General features: G+C 43.6%; 1 protein-coding gene across 4 annotated transcripts in view; it reads right to left on the reverse strand.

Moving 5' to 3' along the window:
- SUGT1 (SGT1 homolog, MIS12 kinetochore complex assembly cochaperone) overlaps nucleotides 1–27,116 on the reverse strand; it is a 43,444-nt gene that overhangs the window by 16,174 nt on the left and 154 nt on the right. Inside the window, exons 1-9 of one of the 4 annotated variants that reach the window (XM_025196151.1) lie at nucleotides 22,468–22,494; nucleotides 21,850–21,940; nucleotides 20,884–20,953; nucleotides 20,435–20,505; nucleotides 17,272–17,325; nucleotides 14,909–14,925; nucleotides 12,731–12,765; nucleotides 6,870–6,966; nucleotides 5,909–6,016 (exon numbers count right to left, since the gene is read on the reverse strand). In XM_025196151.1, the coding sequence (XP_025051936.1) occupies nucleotides 5,909–6,016; nucleotides 6,870–6,966; nucleotides 12,731–12,765; nucleotides 14,909–14,925; nucleotides 17,272–17,325; nucleotides 20,435–20,505; nucleotides 20,884–20,953; nucleotides 21,850–21,940; nucleotides 22,468–22,479 (555 nt within the window). In that variant the 5' untranslated portion in view covers nucleotides 22,480–22,494. Of the gene's footprint in view, nucleotides 1–5,908; nucleotides 6,017–6,869; nucleotides 6,967–12,730; nucleotides 12,783–14,908; nucleotides 14,929–17,271; nucleotides 17,326–20,434; nucleotides 20,506–20,883; nucleotides 20,954–21,849; nucleotides 21,941–22,467; nucleotides 22,495–27,116 lie in introns of those variants that run through there. The other 3 variants (XM_025196150.1, XM_006017306.3, XM_025196152.1) reach the window with 3 other exon arrangements.

Here is a 27,116-nt window from a genome sequence, read left to right on the forward strand (position 1 = left end):
AGCGTGGTTGCTAGAAATAATATCAAGAATAGCTATTAGTAAAAACTTCAGCTCAGACCTTGGAAATAATTCCTCATTTCCAGCACAAAAAGCTAGTGTACAGGCATTAAAGGGTTTTTCTGCAGAAAAATCAGCTTTTCAACAACAACAAAGTAGCATATCTAGTCAGTAAACTTCTCCAAAGAATTTTCAAGTGCCACCTTTAATACCTGTATGCTTCTCATGGGCTCTCTAGGACCCTCACCTTCCCCAGTCTTCTGTTTTTCCATCCTCACCTCCAAGGGGCAGAGAGTGGGTCCTGTAGAGACACTGCCGAGAGCGTTCAAGACCCAGCTCTAACTCCCACCCTTTAAGCAGCACCGTTCAAGGGACATCAGGAATGCATGGTGGTGGCAGGGCAAGGAGAGCAGTTCCCTGCCCCACAGGAGCAGCTGCTCTTACCGTAATAGATATTTGGTTCATTCTCAGGGGTGACTGGCATAAAAAGAAAGCCCCCTCCCCTCTGTGGGCAGCTGTAGGCTATGCATTACAACCCCATTTCACCCTGTAAAGGGGTGTAGGGAGAGGGAATCGTGTGGGGACACTGCTGCCAGGTTTGAACAACGTCAAAGTGTTCGAGGCCTGGCATATACCCCAGCTGCTGCACAAACACTCCTGGAGAGTTCCCTGTACTCTTCAAAGGGCGGCACAGTTTCCCTCTGAACCATTCCCAAGCACCACAGCCCCCTGCAGGATCCTTCGGAGGCTACAAAAGAGGCATTTTCCCATGGTTTGAACCAACACAGAAAGCCCCTGTAACTGTCCAAGCAGCACTGCCACTGGCCCCACCTCTTCCATGGTCCTGGATCTCTCCAGGACTGTGCAAGGGGTTGGGGGGCATTTCCCCACAGCTTCATTCTGAGTCTCCCTGGGACAGTTTGTTCGAGCAACAGTGCCGCTGTTCTTTGCAGGGTCCTCAGTCTCCCTGGGACTGTACAAGAGGTGGGAGTAATGTCTAGAGATGACGGGGGGATGTCAACGAGGGCAGATCTCCTTGTAGGATGGTGGTGGTGGGATGCTGTCCATGGCAGCTGCTGCTTTTCACTATCATTGACAGCTTGATCACTGTGTTTGTGTTGGGGTCTTCTTACAGTCATAAGAGAGATTAGATTCAGGGTCCTAATCTGTACTATATCATTCTGCCCAAAGTATACTATTAGCATGCATATGCATAAAAGCTGATCACTGAGCCTAACCCATTTTAAAAAAAACATTTTTTTTAATTATAAAAAAACCCCTGAGGATCTTGGGCCTCTTCAGCCTAAAAAAGAGAAGACAGAGGGGACTTGGTAGCAGCTTACCGCTGTATCAGGGAAGTACATCAAGGGCTCCGTCAACAACTGTTCACCAGGGCACCCTTGGGGAAAACCAGGAGTAGAAGCCACAAACTCCTGGAAGACCATTTCAGGCTTCTGAAGAAAAACTTTGTCATAGTTAGGGTGTCCAGACTGTGGAATAAGCTCCCTCCAGAGGTCGTTCAATCACCTATCCTAGAAATCTTCAAGAGACTGGATGGCCACCTTACTGGTGTCACCTGACCCCAGTTGTCTTTCCTGCTCAGTGCAAGGAGCTGGACTCAATGATTTTGTGAGGTCCCTTCCAGCCCCTAACAATCTATGAATCTATGACCCCTTCCCCAACACAGGAGAGGGCACACGGTCAATAGGGATAGAGCTCCCCTGAAGGTAGGGAGAGGAGACCAAAGAGCAGCCTTCTATTGCCCCCTGGCTAGAATGTCTATACATCTCTTTTTTCACCACGTTCTCATTGGTTCTGGAAAATTGTGTCACCCAAATGCCTGTCCATACTTTCTATTTGTCAGAATTTTTGTGCAGTTTGTTTGACTGAGGATACACCTTATCATGAGGTCCTGAAGAAGGATGTCTATCAGTAGCACCTGAAGCTGAAAAACTTAAAATTTCTGTAAGTGGGACAGAACAAAGACAGCAGGTGAAAAAAGGATAGCAACACTAATCAGAAGTGGAACTATTTACCCAACCTAAAAGAACCTCAGTAAAAAGCATGAGAAAGCAACCCTTTAAATTTTTAAAGACTTAAAAACACAGGTTACATCAGGTCAACATTTCAGAAAGTTATTCTAGAAGTAAACATTTTAAAAAATTGAAGTTGACAGTCTCCTTTAAGGCTGAGCATGTACTGACTTTTAAAATTTCATTGTATAAAAAAACAAACAAAAAAACAAACAAACAAAAAAACTCAGAAATGTTATGATTTAGTTTCAAAACACCAGACTTGCACTTATAGCAACAATGAGTAAAAACCTTCATCAAATAGCTGAGATAAGTAAAAAAGTAAATGCAACTTGTTTATGTATATCCAAGTTAACAGTGTACCTTGGGCAGAATGGTACAATACAGATTAGGATTCTGAATCTAATCTCTGTTATGACTGTAAAAGGGCTCAAACACAAACACAATTCATACCCCATAGGACAACATTTGCCTGAATCTACAAACCTGAAGCAGCCCTGACATAATGAGCTACCATGTTTATTGCACTAGAGTGAGAATTTTTAGATGTTATATCTGGTGACATTTTCTCTGTTGACTATTGTCACCATCTTTATATCCCCAAAATTCAAACACTCTAGTCTGACACCTCCCCAAATGACAAGAAGCCTGTAACTACACACAAAAAAACCCCAAACCCTGCCCATCCATCTCTTACTTCCCCAACTTTCAAAAATTGTATAAAGTTACGTGTATTCTTACAAGACTGCATCACCCCTGACCTGAAGTTAAAAATTTAAAAGTATAATAAAATGTACTTTGAAAAAACTTTGGAACAGAATTTTTGTAGCGACTTACTCATTTTCACGTTCAATTCAATAAAATCTTTGTTTCAACAGTATCTTGTCACAGAATCTCTAGCCTGCTTCACTGCAGAAAGCCATGATCTGAGTATATATCCACAGACCTAAGAAAAGACTAGCATATTTTGGAGTCTGTGCTCCAATCTCTTAACAGAAAAGAATGAGAATAACATTCTGGGACACGTAGAGATGTGGATATAATACAATCAGCAGGCTAGTTTTGAGGATAGTGAAACTGGGTTCTCCAGCCACAAAGAGATAAAGTTGGTTAGGGTGTCTGGACCTCATGTAAGATGCTATAGGGTTCCTACCTTTTACAGGTAAGAAGAGGAATTCAAGTGGGAAATGGTTCTCTCAGCCAGTACATAAGAGTAACAACAGGAGCAGCTATCTGTACAAATTATATAAAGGGGTGACATTAAACTGAAAAAACCCAAGTTCCTAAAATTCATTACAAGTATACACAATTCCTAAAACATTGGGAAAAAAATGTTCTAAACCTCAGAATACTCTTACCAGACTTTATTCAACTGAATCACCATCTACTGGACAAAACTGAAATGAGTACGATAAAGTATCAAGCTTAAACTGCAGATGCAGACTGTACAGTAATTATTATAAATTTACACTAGGTTTTACTTCTCAGTAAATTTACTCAGTAGGTAAAAGGTAGACATATGAACAACTCATACATTCTCTGCCTGCAGTAGATACTATTTAGTGCCTCACTAAACAACACCTAGTCCAGGGATAGGCAGACCCCAGCATACATGCCAGAGCGTGACATGCACAAAGGCATTCTGTTTCGCATATGCACCTTGGGATGGACAGTGGGGAAGGGGCCGGGGTTGGGGCTGCGCTGCCACAAGGATGAGGCCCCTTGAGGCTCTCCTGCCATCCACCCTTGGCATGCCAACATCTTACGAGTTGAGGTTGAGGGTGTTTTTGGCACTGTCCAAAAATGTTGCCATCCCCTGACCTAGCCACTGGAAAGAGGGGGGCATTATTTGCAGTACACACACAAAAAAAAAAAAAAAAAACTACCCTTGGATAAATAAACTGGGGGTGTAGAGCTTATGGCCAGGACACTGGAAAAGTGTTACTCCTTACCTTTAACTTAGAGCAGAGTGGCTTACACAAGTATCAAGCTACCCATCTCTGTCCAGTTTTGTAGTGACGTGTCCTCACCCTTAGCGTGCCTACACACTATATATCCTTGCGCAATTTTCTGTACAAGAGACAATGTATCCAACAACTAGAACTCTCACTATGTAAGAAACTCTTAAACTGCTTAGTTCATAAGTACTAAAATTCCACGCTCTGTCAACGCTGAGAAGAAACTGCAAACATATCTAGGCTAGTGGCTCCCAAGCTTTCCTGGTTCAGTTACGACCTTTTAAAAAGTTATGCACAACTGTGGTGTGTATAATCAAGTTTGAGCCCCACCCCCAACCAAACTGTTTTATAAAACACCAGATTACTCATCTCCAAATCAGCCAAGCCAGATAACAGCTACGCAGGGCATCTGCAAGTTTTAAAAAATAAAACTTAGGCAGCCACTGGCAATGCACAGGGGATACACGCGGGTGGGTGCATGTGTACCCCGAGCATGGTGGCGCACCTCCTGCGAAAAGGCGCTGCCGACATGGCCGGCAGTCGCCACTTGCTGCCACCCCCCTCACCAGCAGTCGCTGACAGGTGCTCACCACCCCTCCGCACCACTGACAGTGCTGCGGGCGCCTGCAGGAGCTCCCCACTTCCTGACACCATGCTCCCGCCACCAACAGCGCTCCCACTGTCTGAGGGAGCTTACCGTCCACATCCCACCCCCCAGCCTCTGGGGGCATGCGGTGTTCATGTAGGCAGGGATCTTTACAAAAAAACAAAAAACCCACACATAACATGACAGATTATACTTCAAAGACCCTCTTGTTTTTCCATATAGACAGCAGGAAAGAACGGGTAAAGCGTACAAAGACAACTGTCTTCCCACTGGCTCCTCTCTATTGGGCCTTCTTCCCTTCTCCTGCCCACTGGTGTTATCAGTGCTTTAGAAGTTTATACGGGGACTCTGATCTCTTCCCAGTCACAGGAACACACTGTGCACTCCGCCAGCTAGGAGCCTCAGTCAGCTGACTCCTACCACAGGAGTGCATAGTGGTCTTGAAGGCCTCCAGCATTTTCCAGAGGCTAAGAGCACTGGCCATAAGTTCAGTTAAAGGCATGATAGGAACCAGCTTCAAAGTTATTACTTTGTAGCTTATTCCTTATTTTATTACACCATTAATTTACTGAACATGTAGCCTGGTCACTCCTTAAGATGTGATTAACCAGTTAATCATGTCATAAGTGTAATGTCTATCAGGGGCCTTAAAGCGCTAAATTTCTGATCTCCATGCTGATCCTGCTCTGGCACGGTCAAATCCTCTCTTCTATCCCACAGACTTAAAATAAGACGACATGAGAAGCATGGGCTGTCTAGAATCATACTACCTTTAAATGCATGAACATTACTGAAAGCAGAGGGTAGAGAAGGGTTTAATGAAAAGCATATAATATTATAACTGCATCCTGACTTCTTTGTATGTGAAAGGGAAGATATATTAAGAATGCCAAAATTACTGCAACAGAGGCCTTAAAGTCTGACAACTTATTTTATTATACGCATAAAGCTACTTTTTGAAATGCTGTAATCGTTAACTCCTAAAACTTCAGAAAAAACAGTTCATACACTCACAAGCCACAAATTAAAGAGCTGGATATGATAGCAATCTTTCTACAGCAGTAAGTAAAAGCACCAACATATTGTAAGCGAAGTCATTTGCACTTCAGTAAGCTTTAGCTTAGATTTCACTGCTTCTGATATTTACACATCTGTTTAGAAAGCCTTCTTCTGGCTGAAAGGCACCTTGGAAACAAACTCCGATACATAAAAAATATTAATCATTATGACTGTCATAGGAAGACTAGACAAAAGAGCAGAAATGTTTTCAACACCAGAAGTATTCAAAGAAAATTTACACTTTAAAAGCTTGCCTTTGTTGAAAGCACTTTAAATGTACTTTGCTCTGGTACTATGGAATGAAGAAGAACAAGCTTTAAATTGTAGTCTTCTCCTGATGTAAGTTTCACCAATGCATTCATCTGTTAAAAAAAAACAAAACCAAAAAAACACCATCTTTCATCATCTTGAAGAATATACAATTTTTCACATTGGATTTAATTTTAATCCACAAGGATAATTCTTTCAGTATTCAAGAGTTAAATTAATAATTCTTCACTTGGAAAATTTTAGTGAAATGTCATGCATAAGACAAGAGTTTCAACTCGCTACTTTTCACTGCATTATTCAACAAGGTGTTTTCAAAGTAAGCTAGAAAATAAACAGGTGGTGTTTGATGTTCCTAGCCACCAGCTACTCAAAAAGTTTATCATTTCAACAATGTAATCAGACTTCTTTATGAAAAGAACTGCATGGGAGCAATAACATACCCAAACATTGATAATGGTACATAGAAAAACTATGCAACTGGGCTCTTACTAAGTAAACATGAAGTACATGACAGGAAGCATGTATGTGATCATGCCTATTAAAAGTAAATATTATCTGAGCATAGTTCACTAAAAACTAAGTTAGTGAAACAATATAAAAAGCTTTTTTCTCTATTCCATTGCCAGTTTCAGACACCAGAATTAAATATAAGATACATCAGAAATACAACCTACACTAATAGTTTGTTAAAACTGGCAGCTACTTATCAAGATTGTCGGACTTGTGAGTGATACCAAAGATAGGGAAAAAAAATAAAAGAATCAACAGATACCAATATGCACATTGCATATGTTCTCCTGTACAATCATTGTAAAAATTCTAGGTTGTTCTCAACTAGAATAAAGAAGCAGTGGACTCAATATTAATTCAGTATAAGCAAACAGGCATACTGGAAGATGAAGATATTTATTAAGCACTCAAGTTGAAGTGAACCAGTATAATCACCTCTTTCTCTGAAAACTGTACATCGACATCATCCTTCTGTGTGTTCTTGATCATGATAGTTACAATTACGTGAGATTCGGTTTGATACCAGTCATACCTTAAAAGAAGGATATCACTATTTAAAAATGTATTTGAACCATGTACAAGAAAAACTGATTAAACATTAACATTACTGCAGAGTAACATGCTTTACAATGACATACAATGCAGAAGGCCATATAAAACAAACCAAAGAAAGGTACTTAGGACTGTTCCTTTCTCTGATAAGAGTAAGCTTAATGGGTTTTATAAGACAAACACTAATAATGGAACAAAGAGTTACAATTACCAAGAAGAAAGAACTAGAAAAATAGTCTGATTTAAATATACCTGGCATACCACATACCCCCAAGAGATGCACCTTGTTTTTAGAAGGCACAATGTAGAAAAGAATATTGTTGCAGAGTTATGGCTATGTGCCACAAACTAAGTCTTCTTACAATAAAGAGTGTCCAGGACAGGGTTTCCCAGCTCTACTGATATCTGGGGCACACTTTTTTTCTGGATTAAAAAAGTGACAGCACATTGAATTCACTAGTCTGTGGACCAGATAAGGTCTGCGGGCCCTATCTAGCTGTGTGGGCTGGCTTGGCCAGGGTGCCATCCAGCCTATTTTTTATAGCACACTTCCATCACACTAATGTGCTGTGGGGCACACCCTTTGGAAATCACTGGTCCAGGAAGTGTGGTATCCCAGGAATCAGTCTGGGTGAGGCAGCAGGTACTTGCTGGTGTGGCAGGACAGCAATAAGACTAGGCCACAGGCCCCTGCAAGGGCAGTAGCAAGGCTGTCACTTCTTTACTGTAAACGCCATATTTTATCCCATATAACATGCCCCAAATAATATACAACTTGTTTTTTTGAAAGGTATTATGAAGAAATCTCACTCCCCTCCCCCCCAGAGCTATGGCTGCAGAGAGCAGGGACAGGGTCTAATCTTCAGTTGACTCAACCGCCCTTTCCTGCTCAACTAAAACCCTAGCTGTTGCAGAAGCCTAGTCTCCACAGGTGGACCCATGATCTTTAAAAGAACTAAAAAAAGAGCGTGAAATAGGAAGAGAGACCAGGGAAATAGGAATAGAGACCTAAGCAAGGTTATCTTGTTTAGTAGACTGACCATTAAACATGAGAAATGATTTATTAGCATCTGTGAAGTGAATGGGACATTGACTCCCTCAGCCTCAGCTGCCTGAATAGTAATATCGGAGTTGCTACACTGGGGAGAAGGAATCAGAAGCAGGGTGCTTCTATCACAGGCAGACAAGCTATAGCTTCCCTACTTAATACACTTACCCCAATTTGCAGGGAAAAGGGACATGCTGTATGCAACACAGTAGTATTCCATACAGTTGCTTTAAATAACAAAGTGTTGTTTCCAGAACACAAGCCTCATCAAGATATTACAGACTTCATACAGCAGCTCACTTACCCTCAGCCATCTCAGTAGCTGTTCAGCCACAAGCTACTGTCTCACCTGCAGCTGTGAGAAAATTAACACTGAACTCTGCCTCTGCCCTTTGCAGCCCAAGGAAGTGGCAAACATTTTGGTCTACCTTGCTCCTAGTCCAGCTAAGAAAAATCAGTTTCTCTGCTTAAGACAAATGTCCCAAATTTGGAGGGCTGATTTCAGGGAAAAAGCTGTGTGGTATACAAACAGATATATTTACTTGCAGTACTTATAAAACTGGGTAGATGTCTCAATTATGATTAGCAACAGAATTAGAGTAAGCACTCAGGAATCAGTAAATCCAATCCACCCTTACTCTAGCTCAGTGATTCTCAACAAGGGTGACATAGCATCCTGAGGTGCCCCGAGATCTTTTCAGGAGTGCAATGGGATGCCACACAATGTTAACAATTTTAGGTGTACAAGCAGGATTCAGAAGATAAACCCAGATATATCAAATAGGAATCCAGTGTTAAAAATGTTCTGATTTGTTGTGATCCAAGTTATTTGCAACAGAAGAATTGCTCTATTATTTTTCTGTAGTAAAAAAAAAACAAAAAAAAACCTGAATGAAAACTAAGTTAACATTTTCCACGTGGTGTGCTGAGTCTAAAAGGTTGAAAACCACTGCTCTTGCTACTAGATATATTCCATTGAAGGGGAAATTCAGCCTGTGTTAGCAAGCAGATTGTTTTGAGAGAGAATGTACTTCAAAGGAACTTGGACAGTAAATTCCTGGGCCATCGAGTCCAATTCCCTGAATTCATAAGTCACTTAGGCATTTTGGCTGCTTGCAAACTCTGACTGGCTAGATCCCGAGGAAGATGTCATCAACTGCCAGCAGTTACAATTTTTTACCTCCCTTCTCACTAACACTGAGCTCAATAAAGTCCATTCCTGGCATTTTGGCTGCTTGCAAACATTTAAACCCCCCCCAAAACAGCACTTTAAACTCCAAGTGCTCCCACACCGAGCCCAGCACATGCCCAGAAGCTGCTGCACATTAGTTGGACCCAGCTCGCCCAATACCTGTATAGATTGGGTGCTTTAGTGGGGCCATTTTGGTGCTTTTATCTAATAACTGATTGAATAAGATTTAAATAGAAGCACCAAAAAGCCCCACTGAGGCACCAGATCCATAGATGTTGCAGAGCTGGGTCGAAGTAATGCACTGATTCTTCCAGTAAAGCGTGGAGTTTTTTGCTTTTGAATGTCTGCAAGCAACCTTTGAGGCTATGGGCAGAGGTAATTTTTAATCACTTTAATAAGGGAGAAGCACAGCTGCTCAGGAAAATACATAAGCTACTCCAATGCAACTGTTATCTCTGCGTCTTCTTGCAGCAATGCAACTGAAGTACATCTGAATGCTTTTAAAAAATGGGTAAAATTACAAGAATTGTGACACACTTCTATCTCTACAGAAACATGAAGATAATACTTATGACATAGTTATTACATTGTAATGAGTTGTAATATCCGTCTACACTCCAAGACGGAGATTCTATCCATGTTCCCCTAAGAAATTAAAACCATCTTAAGTGGCAAGATGACTAAATGATTTGAGTGAAGTAAAGTAAAACAACGGTACAGAGAAACATAACATATGAATCCTTTTAAAAGCTGTTTAAAACAGCATTTAAAAACAGAAGCATCCGGACATACAAACCAAATTTAGAATGGTTTAAGCCTCCTGGAATATTTCAAAAATATACCTGGATAAACAGGTATTTTGAACCAGTCCTCCTTGAACTGGTTCAGTGTTATGCGAGGACACTAAGCTTTCCAGGACTAGTGTCTCATCAGTCCTCCAGGCATCCCACACTGCACAACTCCCCAAAGTAGCTGGTTTCTCTAGTATACAGCCAAAACTCTACCACCCCAACTTATATTGCCTGCATTTGACCCAGTCTGTGCCATCCCAGGGATGATTTCATAGATTTCATAGACATCAGGGCTGGAAGGGACCTCGGAAAATCATCGAGTCCAGCCCCCCGCCCAGAGGGCAGGAAGTCAGCTGGGGTCATAGGATCCCAGCAAGATAAGCATCCAGTTTCATCTTGAAGGTGTTCAATGAAGGCGCTTGAACCACCTCCAGTGGCAAGCTGTTCCAGACCTTGGAGAAGGGGGCAGTGGTATCAGGTGCATACAGGGGTACCTTTGCTTCTGGGTTCCTGTGGTGCTCGGTGCTTTTGAGGGGATGCTCAATATCCGTGCAACTTAAAAACCCTACATTTTCTGCCAAACTGCTTGTCAGTTAGTTCCATTGATGGCAACTAACCAGGCTTTGGGGCATCCCAGACTGATATGAGCTGGAAAACTGGGGGGGGAAGGGAGGGAGGAGAGGGGGGGTGCCATGGCAGCTAGATGAATAGAAGGTACTCCTGCTTCTGAATTTCCAGGGATGGGGGCTGTCCAAGATCTGTGCAGCTTTTGAACAGCGCTTTCCCCTCAAGCCTTTGAGCAATTTCATTCCATTCCTAGTAACTGACAAAGACCTTGGACAGATCCCCAGAGCACCCTGGGTACCCCCTCTTCCCACCCTGCCCCAAATTAACTTGGGATGCCCAAAGCCTAGTCAACTTCACTTTGTTCATGGCAATGGATAAGCCGCTTGGAGAGAAACACTGTTTAAAAGGGACAAAGACATGGCACAGTCCCCAGAATATCCAGCTCCCTGGGAACCCAGAAGCAAGGGTCCCACCGGGCCATCCTTAGGGAAAGTCTTCTTAAGTCTGAGTAAGGCCTTTGGGAATGTCTGGACTGAGCAAAACCTCAGGCACCCCACTGGAGCACCCAGCCCCTGGGAAAGGAGAAGCAGGCATCTAGGCAGTCCCCCTGCAAGCTACTGGCCACCCCTTAACCCCCAAATCAAGCTGTGATGCACCAAACCCTGGTATACTGTCAGGAATGAACTCAGTGTTAGTGAGAAAGGGTAGGAGGATCAAAAATAACAACTGCAGGCAATTTACATCATAATATTCCTTTGCATCTAGCCAATTATGGTCTTCCTTCCCTGACCAGGGGAAACTGGGGCACTTGAGTCACTGGGAGGCTTGCTGTGCTGGGTATTCACTACCACCCCCTTATGGTGCTTTGACAGCACTACAATGGCTAAAAGATGTTTGTTCTGCTTAGAACCCTCCAATGTAGACCCCCTCCAAGCCAGGGCAATTGAACCAATTCCAATCAGTGGCATTTTTTGGAATAGTTCAAGCACTGTCTGTGTGCAGGCACAGACAGACATACTAAATATATTGCTGTTCTGATTCAACTATTATGTCTGCATAAACCCAGAGCACAGAGCAGAACAGCTCCGACTTGAACCTTGCTACAATCAGGGTCAAAGTCAGGGCAATTTAGCTCACTTTTATGACTACAAGAAGATGCAGATTTAACTGCTGCAATGAAACACCCGATGGGCACTCCCCATCTTAAAATATACATTTACATAATACATATACAGTGGAGCCGCATCTGACGCGGGGGTTAGGTTCTGAAGTCAGCGCGTAAGGCAAAAATCGGTGACTATACGCAGGGTGGGAGTGGGGGCAGGGCTTGAGTTTGCACGCAGCACTGCCACTTACCTGGAGGCCCATTATGACCGTGACAGCCTCTGCCTCCAAAGCCCTCCCCCGCCGCCACAGAGCTGTGCTTAGAGCTGTGCGGCCGGCAGCAGCAGCACAGGGCAGGGTGGTGGTGGGGATGGCTGCGTGCCGCCCGGCCACCACCATGCTGCCGCTGCCGCCTGGCCACACAGCTCTGGGCACACGGGAGGTTTTGAAGGCAGTGGCTGTCACAGCCATAATGGGTCTCCAGGTAAGTGGCAGCGCCACGTGCAAACTCAAGCCCTGCCCCATCTCCCACCCCACGTATAGTTGAATTTGCACAAGTTAAATGCGCGTATGATGCGACTGACCTGTATATAAATAAAACTCTCCTTGTTAAAATATAAATTTGTCTACACCCTGCTGCACAGAACAGAAACCTTAAGACATAAAAGGTGATGTAACATTTCGGGGTTAACTGTTGGACAGCATTCCCTTAAAACTGTAGTTTTTAAACACTTTTCTCCACCAAGTTTAATCTCTTCAAAATTGTCATTTAAGAAAATACCTCCCATCTTGCTTGAACATTACCAATGAAAAGAGAATGACCAGAAGACATTTTATTGAAAGCTAAATATTGCAGTCACCACAGAGAAAGCAGTTTGCTAGTTTTCCCCTACTCTGGCATGTAAAATTTCTTTTCCAGTTATGTATTACAAACCAGACTATACATTTTGGAACAATGACACACTACAAAATATATGTTATACACCAGGAACAGTAACTAAAATGACTGTAATAGTTATGTAATAAACATAAAAAGACTTACTTGATCTTGGGTGGCCAAGTTTGCTGGTGGGTAGTCTGATTTTGGCCCATGACATAAGGAAAGACATTAGAAAGAGAAACTCGGATCAAGTTAACAGTACACCATGATAGCATATAAGGTACACAGAAGTATTACAGTGAACAGCGCATTAACTAATATACAAAAGAAAGACAAAGTTCAATCCATTTATCAATCTGTAGCCTGTTATTTAAAGCAAATTTTAAAAAGTGTTGAAAATGGGGGGGGGAAGCGAGGGAAGAGCAAATAACTGAAACACTTAAGTCACAAAAGGATTTGGGCATAGAGCTGCTCAGCATTCTCACAACCCAAAACTGGGCACCTAAATTCCCTAAACTTTAAACAGGGAGGGTAAGCTACCTAGCATTGGCAGTGAAAGCGTAAAGCACGGAGGGGCACTTAAGCTGGCCAAAAGAGGGGTGCATCTGAAAATCGAAATTCTCTCTTGGACCAAGATGGGGTGTCTACCTGCAGCCCAGAGTTAGGTGCCTACAGAAGACTGAAATTCACATCCCAAAACCTATGCCTAGATTTAAGTGCTGTCAAGCCACTTTAACTTTTAAAAGAAGACCAGGGATGCTAGTGGTCATGAACTGCCTACAGCTCTGAGTACTTATGCAGGAAGCACAAAGGCTGCATTCACTTTCCTACTGGCCTGATTTAAACCCAACCCACATATTCTGCCTTCCAAGATGATGCCATGAACTGCCAGGACAGCGCAAAAGCTCAGAAAATGGCACTCTCCAACTCTCACTGAAGATGTACCATATTATCAGAAGATCATTAAAGCCAGAGATGAAGTGCAAGAAGGAGTCTGACTCTAGCCCAGTGGCAAGGGCACTGACCTGCAAGACTGGAACAATGTGTCCTGGTCCCTTCTCCTAGGACTGGTCTATTTTTTTTATCCAAGGACTCTTCAATGCCGAAACAATAATTAGAAGCAAGGACCAAAAACAAAAAAATCAAGCAAGTAGCCTCTTCACTGAGCTGTAGTCATGCTCTCTCATTGCTTTTTCTGGCCCCAGGAATCTTGCTTTCTTTGCTGTACAATGGCAGAGCTTAATTATGAAAGTGCCAGAGACTAGGTTTTCCCTCAGTGTTCAGCACACAAGTATCTGGTTTATTACTCCTGAAGTACTGCACAGTATTAGGTACTTTAATGCTCAGCTGAGTCACAGCAGTAATTGCTAGTGTGAGCACTCACGCCTAATCTTTAGGTGCCAAAAATTTAAGCACCAAACAGAAGCTAGACAGTGTGTTTCTATGTACTGATTTATAAAACTTTGCTGGAATTCATCTAAGTTCCTTTGTGGATGTCACCCACAGCATTTTATAAATAATAATGAATACGACCCCTTCTCAGGTAGGCAAGTTTTATATCCATTTGCAGATATCAAAAGAGACCCAAAGAAATTAAACTCCTGACCTAAAAATCACAAAAAGCCTCTAGAATATTGGGAATATTAGCTAGATGCCTTGCCTTTTAAACTTTTAACTATAAAACACAGGCCAAGGGAAGGCTGCCATTCTTGCTGGTCTCACTATTTTTGTCAAAGACTTTCCACATGGTACACATTTTACGTACATAAAGTAGGGGATATTTTGAGATCAACAGTCCAAGGCCCAACGCATTTCCAATGTAGTTTCAAAAGAGCTTGATACTTCTTGCAGGAACAAAAGTTCAAGGATTTTAGTGTGACAACCAGAATATGCTAAACAAAACCCAAAACCAAGTCCCAGCAGAATAAAAGCCTGCATCAAAAAAATGTGCACCTATATGAATAATTCTACAAATTTAAGTCACTATATAATGTATCTATAAATTAAGAGTAACTGTGGCAGGTACAAGTAACTGATTAATCTTACAAAAATAAATCTTACAAATTGAACCCAGGAAAAAAATTAAACTAGTTTTATTTTATTTAACTGCAATTAATTTGGAATTGTCCCCTTTATGTAGGCCCATCTGTTGTACTGAAACATTTAAGCCTCACACCAAAAAGCAAGAGTTTAGGAAAGTGTTAATGCTGAGAAGTGTAATGCAGTAGGTTAGTTTCAGACCAAGTGGTATGAAGTAAGCCACTGAAATCTCAAAGCATGCACTTGTTTAATGTCATGACTATGATCAAAGCAGCAAGTATGTTAAGAAAAAGCCCTTACCGCTTCAGTCTGTGATCCTGCTGTAAGAAAGAGTTGCATTTTTTCAGACAAAAGCAACAACTTTAAATTGCATAGGTTCTTTTAACTTATTTCAATTATTCAGTTTTAGGATATGAATGCAGAATAGTCTCTCTCGGGATTTAGCTCTAACTGACAAATTACACAAAGGGACAGCTACAATACGATATGTTCTAATTTATAAGTCTGAACTTTGTAACACCTTCACTGATAAGGCAAGACCTGTGGAAGAGCCTAATGACAAGACGACTTCAGGGGGGAAAAAAGCAGCCAAGGCACAGTTAAAGATCATCTGATTCACTAATTAGTACTGTACCATCACCCATACATAAGGTTACAAATTTTAAAACCCTTATCAAATTATCTCATAACCTAGGCATGCAGAAGAGAGAGATAACAGATAGATAGAAAGACAGAATGAAGGTTATGGGAGCAACCTTAGCTATGAACAAACCTCATGATATGGCCATACAAACAAGTTTTAATTCTAGAAATTCAGCTTTTAAAACTTTAACTAGCATATATAAGGTTGGACCCCATTTTCCACAGGAAAACTGCAAAGCATGGAATGCATTGCTTTTTCGTTTTTTTTTTTTAACTTTTTTTTTTTTTTTTTTTTTTTTATAGTGCATGAGGGTAGCAAGGTCTAAAGATTTTGACTTAGTATTCTGATTTACTGAAATTAGAAATATTATGGTTTGAATTGCTTTGGCCAGATGATCTCAAAAGAATTAATGAAATGGCAACACAACAGAAAGGACAAAAATAAGACCATTTGAAAAGAAAGGGCAATTTTAGTCAGGCTAAGTAAAACTAACCCCAAGCCCCCCAAAAAACAACAAAACATTAACACTTAAGAGGAGGGATATTCCTTTGGAATATTTGAGACAAAAATTTTGGGGGTCATATCTTTTATTGGACCAACAACTCAATGGTTGGAATAAAGTTAGACAAATATAGTTAGAAAAGCTTTCAAATGCAAGACATTCTTTATCAGGTTTGAGTAGGGAATATTTGACATCATCTCTTGAGGATGGAAAAACTTCTGTCACAGCTTTGCAAGGAATTCCTCCAGATCCAAGGCATTATTTGTTGGCTTTCATTATTTCTCCAGCCAAAATATAAAGCCATCTCAAAGTCATCATTAGATAGTACAGTTCTGCTGAAAGGAGGAGTGGCTACATATTCCACACTTGTAACTGTCAAGCCAACAAATAATGCCAAAGGGACATGTGTGTAGGTAGTAGGGCTGCGCGAAACAACACTGTTCCGCTTTGACTTCCGTTTCAACGGAATAGTGTTTCATTTTGAGTTTCGAAAGCACTATTCTGTTTCATTTAATTGAAACTGTTATGCTGTTTCGATATTTTGCCCACAGGTTATAATGGGGAATCATGAAAATGCCTAAAACTTTGTCATTTCTTGCCTGATTCGGATGACACTTGCAGGGCTGGTAGCCCCAGTTGAAGGCATGAAGCCTGCCATGTTTCAAGGAGATGGATGTAGAGTTTTCTGGGAAACTGCACCTCAAGGTGACAAGCAAAACTCCTGTCACTTGCCAGCAGCGGCAGCCTCCTGTCATCTGGCCCGCAGATACGGGGGCCCACACCCCCAGGAGGGCTGCACCAGACTCTTCCCAGGGGCGCGGGCCCCCAAATATGCCCGCTGGATGACAGGAGGCGGCTGCTGCTGCTGGCTGGAACCGGTGCTGGGTGCAACCCATGCTGAACGCCAGGAAGACTGGTGCTGCTACAGGCCCCAGCTGGCAGCAACAGCATGCTATCATCCAGCGTGCAGATCCGGGCATCCGCACCACCAGGAGGGCTGGGGGCTGTGCCAGAATCCTCCTGAGGGGCATGGCCCCCGGATCTGCGCCAGATGACAGGAGGCTGCTGCTGCCGGCTGGGACCATAAAACATCAGCACTTTTAGCTGTGCAAACAGCTAAACGTAATTCACAAGATGAACCAAGCAGCTCTCAATTACACAGTTGGCCCAATAAAAGATACCACAAAAAAGCTTTGCCTCTTGGACATTTCCTGAACCATCATGACAACAACACGCTAACCTTGCTAAGGTAAATCCAGAAATTTCAATCAGAAATCTATAGCATCGGAAACATTTTAAACCTGCTGTGGCCTTTTCTGGGTTCTTCACAACAAAAAGAATTGTTCAATTATTTTCCCCTAGTCAAAAAAATGAGTAAGAGCTGGCATTTTCAGAGTCATGGAAGGTTTAGAACCACTGCCTTAAACAAAAGGTAGTGCTAGAAAGATTCTATATTATAGAGAACGTTAGAAGTACATGATACATCAAAACAAGTACAAAATAAGTGAGAATACTTACTGTTTAATGCTTCTTCACATTTTTTCATCCAAATAGTAAAAGTGGTATCCACATCTGGAAGAGAATGAATATAGATAACATCAGACTGCTTCAAGATCTAACTTTAAAAAAAAAAAAGCCTTTATATGAAATGAGACCACCATAAACAGATTTGCACTATGATCCAGCCCATGGATCTCCACAGACCCCACATGCTACGTGGGGCACACACCAATCCTGGCCTCAGCCCTGCACCGCAACCTCAGCCACCTGTACTACATGCAGCACACTGACCCCAGGGGGCTCACTATGCATGCAGCATGTGGGGCCAGCACATGCCTGGACCCAAAGCTGCATGCAGAGCAGGAGGTGCAAACAAGGCTGCAGGCAGCACCCTGCTGGACTGGCCCTCTGCACTGAGCTTTGATGTGTATGAACAGTCTGGTGCCCAATACGGACATGGCCCAGAGTGGGGCTGATGTACCTTATGTGCAGGCATTGCAAGTGGCACAGGGAATCAGTCCCTATCCAACTCCCAAACTGACTCAGCAACCCTGAACCAGTGACAAGATTAATTTACAAACATATTTTTTGGGGAGCCAATCTCATCTAAGCAGAAATGGGATTGCTTCCCTAGGAAAAGATGCAAAAAATAAAAAGTAATGGTACAGAGAAAGCAGTTGGAAGACAGATGAGACGGAGGAAGTGCAATTGCCAAATATGTAAAACAGATAACATTTGTTCTGAGGGGCAGTTCAAAGCAGAAAGTAGGCCTGTTGAAAGCTTCTGGGTAAAGGTCCAAAAGTCTCATGGGGGACTTCCAAGTACAACTACAACTGCTGGAAGGGAAACACAGCAGTGCACGGGCAGTCCCGTACGTTCTAGTGTCAGGGACAATTTTTTGGTACAAGTGCTGGAGAGGCCAAGTAAGAGGAAGCTTCTTCTTAACTTGCTGTTCCCCAACAGGTAAGAGTTTGTTGAAATCCCAGTGCAGACCCACTGTTCCCAGCCGCACCAGGTCATGTCTGTAGAGCTACAGCAGCCCCACAGGAGGGAAGCAGGGCAGGAGCTCAAGGCCACAGCCTGCCCCCACCACCCACCCCCTCCCCAGAGGGCCAGCACCTCCACATGTGGCTTCCCTTAAGGCTGCTAGAGCTGTTTCGGTTTCATGTGCCCCCGGCCAGGCACTCAGTCCACGAGCAGGGAGATGTGGAGCCAGCCGGGCATTCCGTGTATTTCCCCAAGACCTCCCCACTCCCTCAGCCAGCTTCCACATCAGCCCTGCCCCGCAATACCCCAGCCCCCTGCAAGCCCCACTTACCAGTTCACAGGCTCCAAGAGGAAAGTAAGCCTGACCTAAGCCTTGGGACTAACTAAAAGCCGCAGTCTCTGCCCTTCCCCCCCCTCCCTTCTCCTGCCCTTCCCAGCAAGGTTGGGGCTTTCCTGCCCTTGTTTGGAAACAGCTCTTGCAGGCTGGAACTCTAACAGCCTGCAGAGCTCTTTGCAAAAGCAAGAAATCCATGGGTTTCTCTGATAAAACCAGGAAATCCAGTTTCCTCTGTTTTTCTGTGGGAAAAGAAAAAACCCAGATCCCTGATTATGACAATATACTGAAAGAACTAGTCAGATTTAGTCTGGAGAAGACGTCTTCAAAACTTGAAGCATGGTTATAAAGAGGATGGAGATGTATTATTCTCTCTGGTCACAAAGAAGAGTTATTCTCTGTGGTCTCAAACAGCAGCAAAGTTAAGGTGGATCTTAGGAACTCCTTCTTTGAGGGCAATTAAACATTGAAAGCAGTTACCAAAAGAGGCTGTGGATTTCTCCATCCTTGGAAATTTTCAAGAGCTGGACTACATGAACTCCTCGGTTCTCTCCCAACCTTACTTTTCTATGATTTGCACAATCTTCCTAGTCTCATAACAAAGGTGGAAAACTGAAATCCGACTTAAAAGAAATACTTACTTGCCTACTGTGCACGCACGCGCACACACCAACCCAAACCAGATTATTTGCCTTTGAAATTCATTGCCACAGGAAGTCATTAAGGCAGACACCTTAGCAAGATTCAGAAGAGATGGGGAATTGTATGTCAAGAGAACAAAATGCTGGAAGGAATATTAAGCTTCTTGGTTCAAGGCTTAAAACAACTTCCTTGCTCTAAAGAGATCAGGATGAGACCTGATACTGGGGAGAAAATGCCATATCTGTGAAATACAAGGTTGTTAGATTTTCTTCCAAGGCATTATTAGGATTCATAAAAACAGACATGTGATGGACCTTTGGTAATTACCTCATCCATCTGGTGCTTAATTTCAAATAAACTTGCATGGTTTCAAATAGTCACTGTTCCCTCCCTACCTCCTAAGGAAAAAAAAACAAAAAACTGTCCATTTGGGGGGGGGTTGCCTTTTGGAGAAGGTATGGGAAGCTGAACAGTTACAGCCACCTTTGAAGAAAATAATTTATTCTGAACTCTCTTGCAGTTTATATGAAGCCAGATAAATGACTGAACCTTTTCTTCCCTATGCCTAGACAGAATGCCTATTTTAAATGCTCCAATCTCTGCCAGTCTGAAGACCATAATAATCAAGACAAATATACTTAAAATGCTACAAACAGATAGCCATTAGTTCAACCCAAAAACCCCTGAAGGCTGAAAATGATGCAACATTAAATATATTTTTGTAATTTTTAGTGTAATCTAATTTAATATTTGTCAGCCAAAATATATATGCATAGTTGTATAATTTATAAGAAACTGAGTCCAAAGAAAGATTTGTTTTGCTTGGTTCACAATTTCAGAATAAGAGGAACTTGTTTTATCTGCAGGCTTTTTATGGTGTTTATCAACATAGTACTTGGTTACTCCAAACACCCGAGTATGACTTCAACAAATCTGAAGCAGGGAAATAATCCCATTTCATAAAGAGAGAATACAGACATTTTTCAAAAATGGCTTGTGATTTTTGGTGCTCATCTTCAGAAAGGGCCCAATTTTTAGACAGTGGGCATTCAGTACTTCCTGAAAATGAGCCCATTGAATATCTCAAGATGAGCATCTAAAAAATCCCTCATTTTTCTATAAAAAAAAAAAAAAAAAAAAAAAACTTTAAAAGTTTTTAGTTTGTAAAAAGTGTAAAAAGAACTGCATTTGTGTAAAAAGTGTAGTTCTGATACTTACTGTCCAATATCTGTCCCTCTTTGAAAGAGTCCAGCGCAGAAGCATAGTTTTTGATATGGTATTCACCTATCCTGGCATGCACACACACACACACACAAACAGATAATAAAATAGGATAGTAGTTAATACTCAATTACAATTATATTTCTGGGGATCATGGTATATTTTACTTTATGATAGTTTGGTGAAAGATAAGTGCACTAGTTATTGTTTGCCTTCACTGGGCACTGACTACACGCTTTCCTTCCCACTACTCATCTAACTCTATCCTGAGACTAAGAGTCACCATCCACTAATTTCTATTTATTCAATGTTCGGTAAAAAAGGCACCCAAGACCTATCATACAATGCAAGTAAATACTAATATTAGGCTTACAGTATTAAGACTGCGCAGTTCTAAAACAATAATTGGAAACTTACTGCATTTGGCATCTAAAATGGATACATACCCTTTCCTGAGAAAGGCTGTAGTATTACTAGGGTTGAGTTCCAGAGACTTCTTTGCATCTGCAACAGCATCTGAACAAAGTCAATTACGCGAGTGTAAGAATCTCACTATTCAAGCCATGAATCTAAAGTAAAAAATATAAAGCAAGCTAACAATTCAGTCCTAACTTTCAGCAATAACTACACACCTGCAAAGGCATTGGTATCCCATCCTAGAAACCATGAACATACCTTAACATTTGCCATGATCTCATAGTATGCACCAAAGTCACACAACTGAAGTGACATAGAACAAATAGGTATCAATATTCTTTACCAAAACTATTTTAACTTGTTTTTTTTTATACACAGCTGTATTGCTAAGAAAAATGAGGTATAACCTTGCTTCAGTCCAATGCCCTGCCTGTGCTTAAGGCATAATATATTCATCCAAATTTGTTTAAAGACACACGGAACCAGTTTTTGTTTCTAAAACAAAATATAATTTTACGTGTTTGTTACACAGCAGTTTGTTTAAAGAATACAATTCTAAGTTCATGTTCCTACTATGAAAAAGTTTGTTATTTTAGAATTCTTTGCCATACATGAAAATCTCTACCAAGGTGACATACCATGGTGTGGTGACAAATCTTAAAACAGGAAAAAAAATAAAGGGTGAGCCTGCAACCTAAATCTGTTCAACAAATCAACAAGTGATACAGTGAAGAAACAAGGTATTCTTTCATTAATGTACTCAACATTTTCAGACTGTGAATGCCCTAGGCTCACTGAAAGACCAGAGAACTGAAATTATCAAATATCAGAGAGCTACGTTAATGGTACATCTTATAAATTGATGCAACCCAATTACAAATGACAAATTTCCAAGATTACTGCTACATTTTGCTTGACTTAAGACATTTTTCTGTAAGGAATCTGTTATATTTTGGTCTAAAAACTGGTAAAGAATGTAGTTTAAGAGATGTTACCCAAGTAATTCTGAAGAAGAATATAAGCGTATGCTCGTTGACAGTAGTGTTCTGCATCATCTGGATTCTGTTCCAAAGCCGTTGTCAGTTTCTGCAAATCCAAATATAAAAATTGAATGTGACAGCTTACATAAAACCCTTTAACAACAGAGGAGAGCATATAGCCCAATGAAATTTTTTGTTTGAAAGAAAAAAACCCCCACAGATTATCAATTATCACAGTTTTGCTGTACAAAAAGTTACACTACAGTCAAATATCCTTAAGGTTGTGTTGCCCAGTTAAGTCTGTGTTGCCACCAATCCACCACCAAATTCCTGGGCATAAAGCTCTGTTGGAGATGCATGTCTGCTGCAAATGACAGTTGCATTGATTTCCACAGCCACCACCGCTCACCCCTCAGCCTCCGCTACCAAGATCCAGCCTGCGAGGAGTGTTAAGTTTGACACCTCCATGTTAGACTTAACAGATAAAGTCTAAATTATAAGTGTGACTCCCTACACATTTATTCAAATGACTTTAGTCAAAATAAAAAACAGCAAGTTTTGAATGAAAAATAAAAGCTAAGCTACAGTCACTGCTATGGTAAGCATATACACCAGAAACCAATGTATACCTACCCATAACATCATCTCTTTAATTTACTCTTCAGCCACATTAAGTTCAGACAATGGGACTGTATCTCACAGTGCTTTCAATGTCTAATACAATAAAAAAAACACCTGCATAACAGAGGCACCAAAGATGCAAGTTTAACCTTGCTCCCAGCTCATACTGGAGATGACTCCCAAATAATTTAGCTGTAAATGGGTACCTACTCATTCATACAGGGCAGTCAAAGGCATCTGGACATGCTAGCCGATCCCCTTGTGCATTGTAGGCTGGCTACTGAAACAGGTACAACTTCATTACACTAGCCAGGTTGGCAAGGTTCTGGAGCCATGGGCCAGATCAACCTAGCTCTGGTCCCAGAAGGGTCAGTGCTTCCAACCCAGCACATGGCTGCCATTGCACTCACCATGCCACCTGACTACAGAACACACCACACTGGCATAGCTGGCTTCACAGGCTGTATGTTGCTGACTAGCATACTGAGCAGTCAGGCATGGGTGGATCTCTGACCTAGACCTCTGGACAATAATTCTACTTGCTGAGCTATAATTTTACTGGATTCCTACTTTCAGAACTCAACTACCCACCATGAGGCAGGTTGAAATGTTGAGAGCTTGCAGGAACCTCAACTGCCTTGAGGAACAGACAGACCAGTCTCATAGTAAAGGTTTTGGGTTGGTGTTCAGAGATGAACACCTTAAGGAACCATTCCTTGCATATCAACATGGCAGAATGAGCCTAGAGAGCACTTGTAGCAATGAATTCTGGATTGTCCCAACAAAGGACTGGGATGAAGGAGGAAAGGCCAAACCATATGAGTAGAAAAGCAGTAGGGAGGCCTGTTACACAACTGCACTCCTAAGGATTCAGCGCATTGTTTTGCAGTTCAAAACAAATGCAGTTCAAAGTCTCAGGTCTGACACTGCAAGTCCACCAGGGGAACAAATATCACTCGTCTTCCATGACCTCCCATAGCTATTGTAACAAAGCACTGGCCAGAAGTGGGGAGGCTTATGAACAATGTAAACAAGTTTGTCACCAAGAAAAGTCTGTGAAACTCCTAGCCATGCGAATGAGGCCAGTGTGACCACAAAAGTGGGCTATTCTCAAATTTAAGTGTAAAACGCTCTTCTGACCCTTCCCAGGAAGTTCCTCTCTCAAACAGGGATGGATCCAGAGAGTGCACAGTGGTAGATCATATGCTCTTTCACACCACACAGCAGCCAGAGACTTTTTAAAAGTCCCTATAACAAGTGAAAACACTCTCTCTCGGCAACTCTTCCCTTCCCCTCTATACTCAGCAGCACTCCTTCCTCTCTTCTCTTCCCCTCCCATTTCTCACCTGCTACTGTTGCTGTAACCATTGGAGGGTGGGGGGAGCTTCAGAGCAGCTCCTGTACTGCTCCCATTAGTGCAGGGGCAGGCAATTATTTTGAATGGAGGGCCGCTTACCCAGTTTTGGCAGGCTGTCGAGGGCCACATGGGTAGCCCTGCCCCTTGACAGGTGCCCCACCCCCTGGTCACTATCTTGGGACCAATGTCCCAGGGCCAGCACCAGTGGGGCCCAAAACGGGGCGCAGGCCAGCAGGGATCCGTGGAGCTGGGCTGGGCTGCACCAACAGGGAGGGGGGAGCTGGCCCGGGTCCACAGAGCCCCTGCCAGCTAGGACCCCACGCTGCTGCCACCCTGCTCTAGGCTCCACTGGCACTGGTCCCGGGACACCCATGCAGGCCCTGTGCTCCTACTGGCTCCCCGCCTGCTCACACCCAGTGCCCCCCAGCCCCAGTACAGGCAGGGGGCAGCACACAGCCCCAACCCCCTGCTCGCCAGCAGGGAAGAAGCTGGTGCTAAACATGGGGAAAAGTGACCCCTCACCTGCCCCACGGCCGGCACCCCACATTGCAGGCACTTGCAGCCTGTGCAGGGCTGTTCAGAGCAGGCACAGGCAGCCCCAGGCAGGCTGCAAGCAGCTGCAGTGCAGGGCACTGGCCATAGGGCAGGTGAGGAGCTGTTTTTCCCTGTGTTCAGCACCAGCTTGTAACCCACCCCACTGCCAGCCTGCAAGTGGGGCCGGGTTACAAGGTGGTGCTGAGTGTGGGGAAGAAAGCAGCCCCTCCCCACCCCATGCCGAGTGCTGCAGCCACTCACACCCTGCCTGGGGCTGTCTGTGCCTGCTCTGGACAGCCCCCCCGTGGGCTGCGAGCGCCTGCAGCGCAGGGCACCAGCCATGGGGCAGGGAAGGGGCTGCTTTTCTCCACACAGGGAAGGAGACCAGGGAAAAGCTGAGTGCGGGGGGGAAGGGGCCCCTCTCCCGCTCCAAGCAGCCCACAGAGGGCTGTCTGGAGCGGGCACAGGCAGCCCCACGCAGGCTGCAAGCAGCTGCAGCACAGGGCACTACAGCATGGGGCACCAGGCCCCAGAAGGGGCTTCCAGCTGGGGGGTGGGGCCAGGCAGGCCCCGCTGTTGATGGAGCCTGCCAGGCTTCCCCTGGGTCCTACTGCCCTTGGTTCCTGTCATTTTTGACAGGAACCAACGGCAGAGAAATATTAATTTTCCAAGTTTTTTTAGGGGCCCCATGGGCTGGATAGAATGGCCTCACGGGCCAGATTTGGCCTGCAGGCTGGATTTTGCCTGCCCCTGCGTTAAGTGTGTGGGGAGCCAGGCTCACCTGGGAATAGCAGTAGCAACAGGGAGGTTCCTCCTCACTGCTGGGTCCCTCCATGGAGTTCCCCTCCAGCCCAGCCCAGGAACAGACACAGGCAAGAGTCCAACTGTTGTTGTTCCTGGCCCTGGCCCAGTCTGGCTTCCCACAGCCCTCAAATGGAGTGAGATAGGAGGAGCCATGACAGCAACAGATAGTAGACCTCCCTGAGCCCAAAGGCAGAAGTGGTGAGGGGGAGAAAAGGGTTGCTTCTGAGTAGGGAGGGGAAAGAAGAGAGGTACCGAGAAAGGAGAGGATACTTGCCTGGAAGGGAGGGTGTCTTGGTTAGGTATGGGTGGGGGCGGCGCTGGGACGCAGGGACATAACCAGAAGCTACACCAGAGTCCACTCTTGTGAGATGTTGCATAGCTAATGGGCTGGTGATGATGACAGAACAAGGCGCAGAGGTCTTGAGTGGCAGCAAGGGAAGTTTAGGTTAAATTAGGGTTGGCAAGCCAGTCAACTGATCAATCAAATGCTGTCAATTGACTGCCTATTTCACGACTGGTCAAAGATTATAGCAATTTTACACAAAAAAAAGTAAACTTTTTTGTAGTTTTCTGAACAGAAAACTTTAACTTTGACACATTTCTTAATGGAAAATGTATGCTTTTTCTGAGTATTTAGACTTACTGGCAATTTTTTCCCCTAATGTTTGACCCATAGTTCATTGGCTATTTGATCCAGTCAACTGACCAAGATTTACTTGACTGGTCAAATACCCAACCCTAGGTTACATATTAGCAAAAACTCTCTCACTAGGAGGATAGTAAAGCACTGGAACAGGCTACTTAGAAAGGCGGTGGGTTCTCTATCCACAGAGGTTTTTAAGACCTGGTTAGACAAAGCCTTGGCTGGGATGATCTAGCTGGGGACAGTCCTGCTTTGAGCAGGGGTTGGACAGTGTTTCTCAACCCAGGGGTCACAACACAAAAGTGGGTCACAAGAATATATGAAAGGGTCATGAGCAAACTTTAAAAACGAATTTTCCTTTAGAGGAGAAAAATGTGGGAAACTGCAGCTTTTCTCTTGCAGGCTGGCAGTTCCAGCCTGCAAGGGGCTGCTTGGGGTCCCCCTGCCCCACAACCTCCTCACCCCACACACTGGGGGGCTGGGGCCTGGGGGCAGCAGGTCAGGAGTGAGCAGCACTGGGTTGGGACTGGCCATCACTGTTTACAAATGGGTACTGGCACAAAAAAGGCTGAGAACCACTAGACTAGACCTCCTGAGGCCCCTCATTTTTTGTGATCTTTGTGACATTTTGATTTTCTTTGTGACATTTTTTGTGTCAGTATCTGGTAATGATAAACAAGCAGCTACATATTTTACCAGAGTAAAAATACTGCCAAATGTCAACACAGAGAAAAATAGGAAAAAAGGGAAGCTGGGCAGTAAGAAAAGCATGCCAACAAGGCCAGGCTGACACAGGTAAGATTTTTTGGAAAACCAATAAAGCAATCACAGAAGCAGCCTGTAAAGCAGTAGTAAAAATAAGGAGGTGCAAGTAAGAAAATGTCTAGGAAGAGTTTGGGAACAAAGGGCCGCTGGACTACAACCCTGACTGTCTCAGTGAGACTCTGGACTGCTGGACCAACAGGCCAGAGACCAAGACTGGCTTGCAAGGAAAGGAGTGTGCTTTCTAACTTAAGTATGCAGAAGCAGACGGCTCCGGCACATAGGTTCCCCCCACCACTTCCACCCCTCCTCGCACCCCCTTAGCTCCACCCAGGGGAACAAACTATTTGGGTGCGGGGGGTGAAGACACAACCAGCCCCTGCACTCAGGCCATTAGGCCCCGGGTAGAACGCTCGGATCCACCCCCACCCCAGGGCGCCTTGGTGCGGCCACCGCACTCGCTCTATTAAGCCCCGAACTAGGCGAACCATGCAGCGCCGGGGGGGGGGGAAAGAGACTGGGAAGAAAAAGCCGCACCCTGCGGCGCGACCCAGCCCCGCC

Source organism: Alligator sinensis, unplaced genomic scaffold (assembly GCF_000455745.1).
Source record: "Alligator sinensis unplaced genomic scaffold, ASM45574v1 scaffold59_1, whole genome shotgun sequence".
NCBI classification, from domain to species: Eukaryota; Metazoa; Chordata; order Crocodylia; family Alligatoridae; genus Alligator; species Alligator sinensis.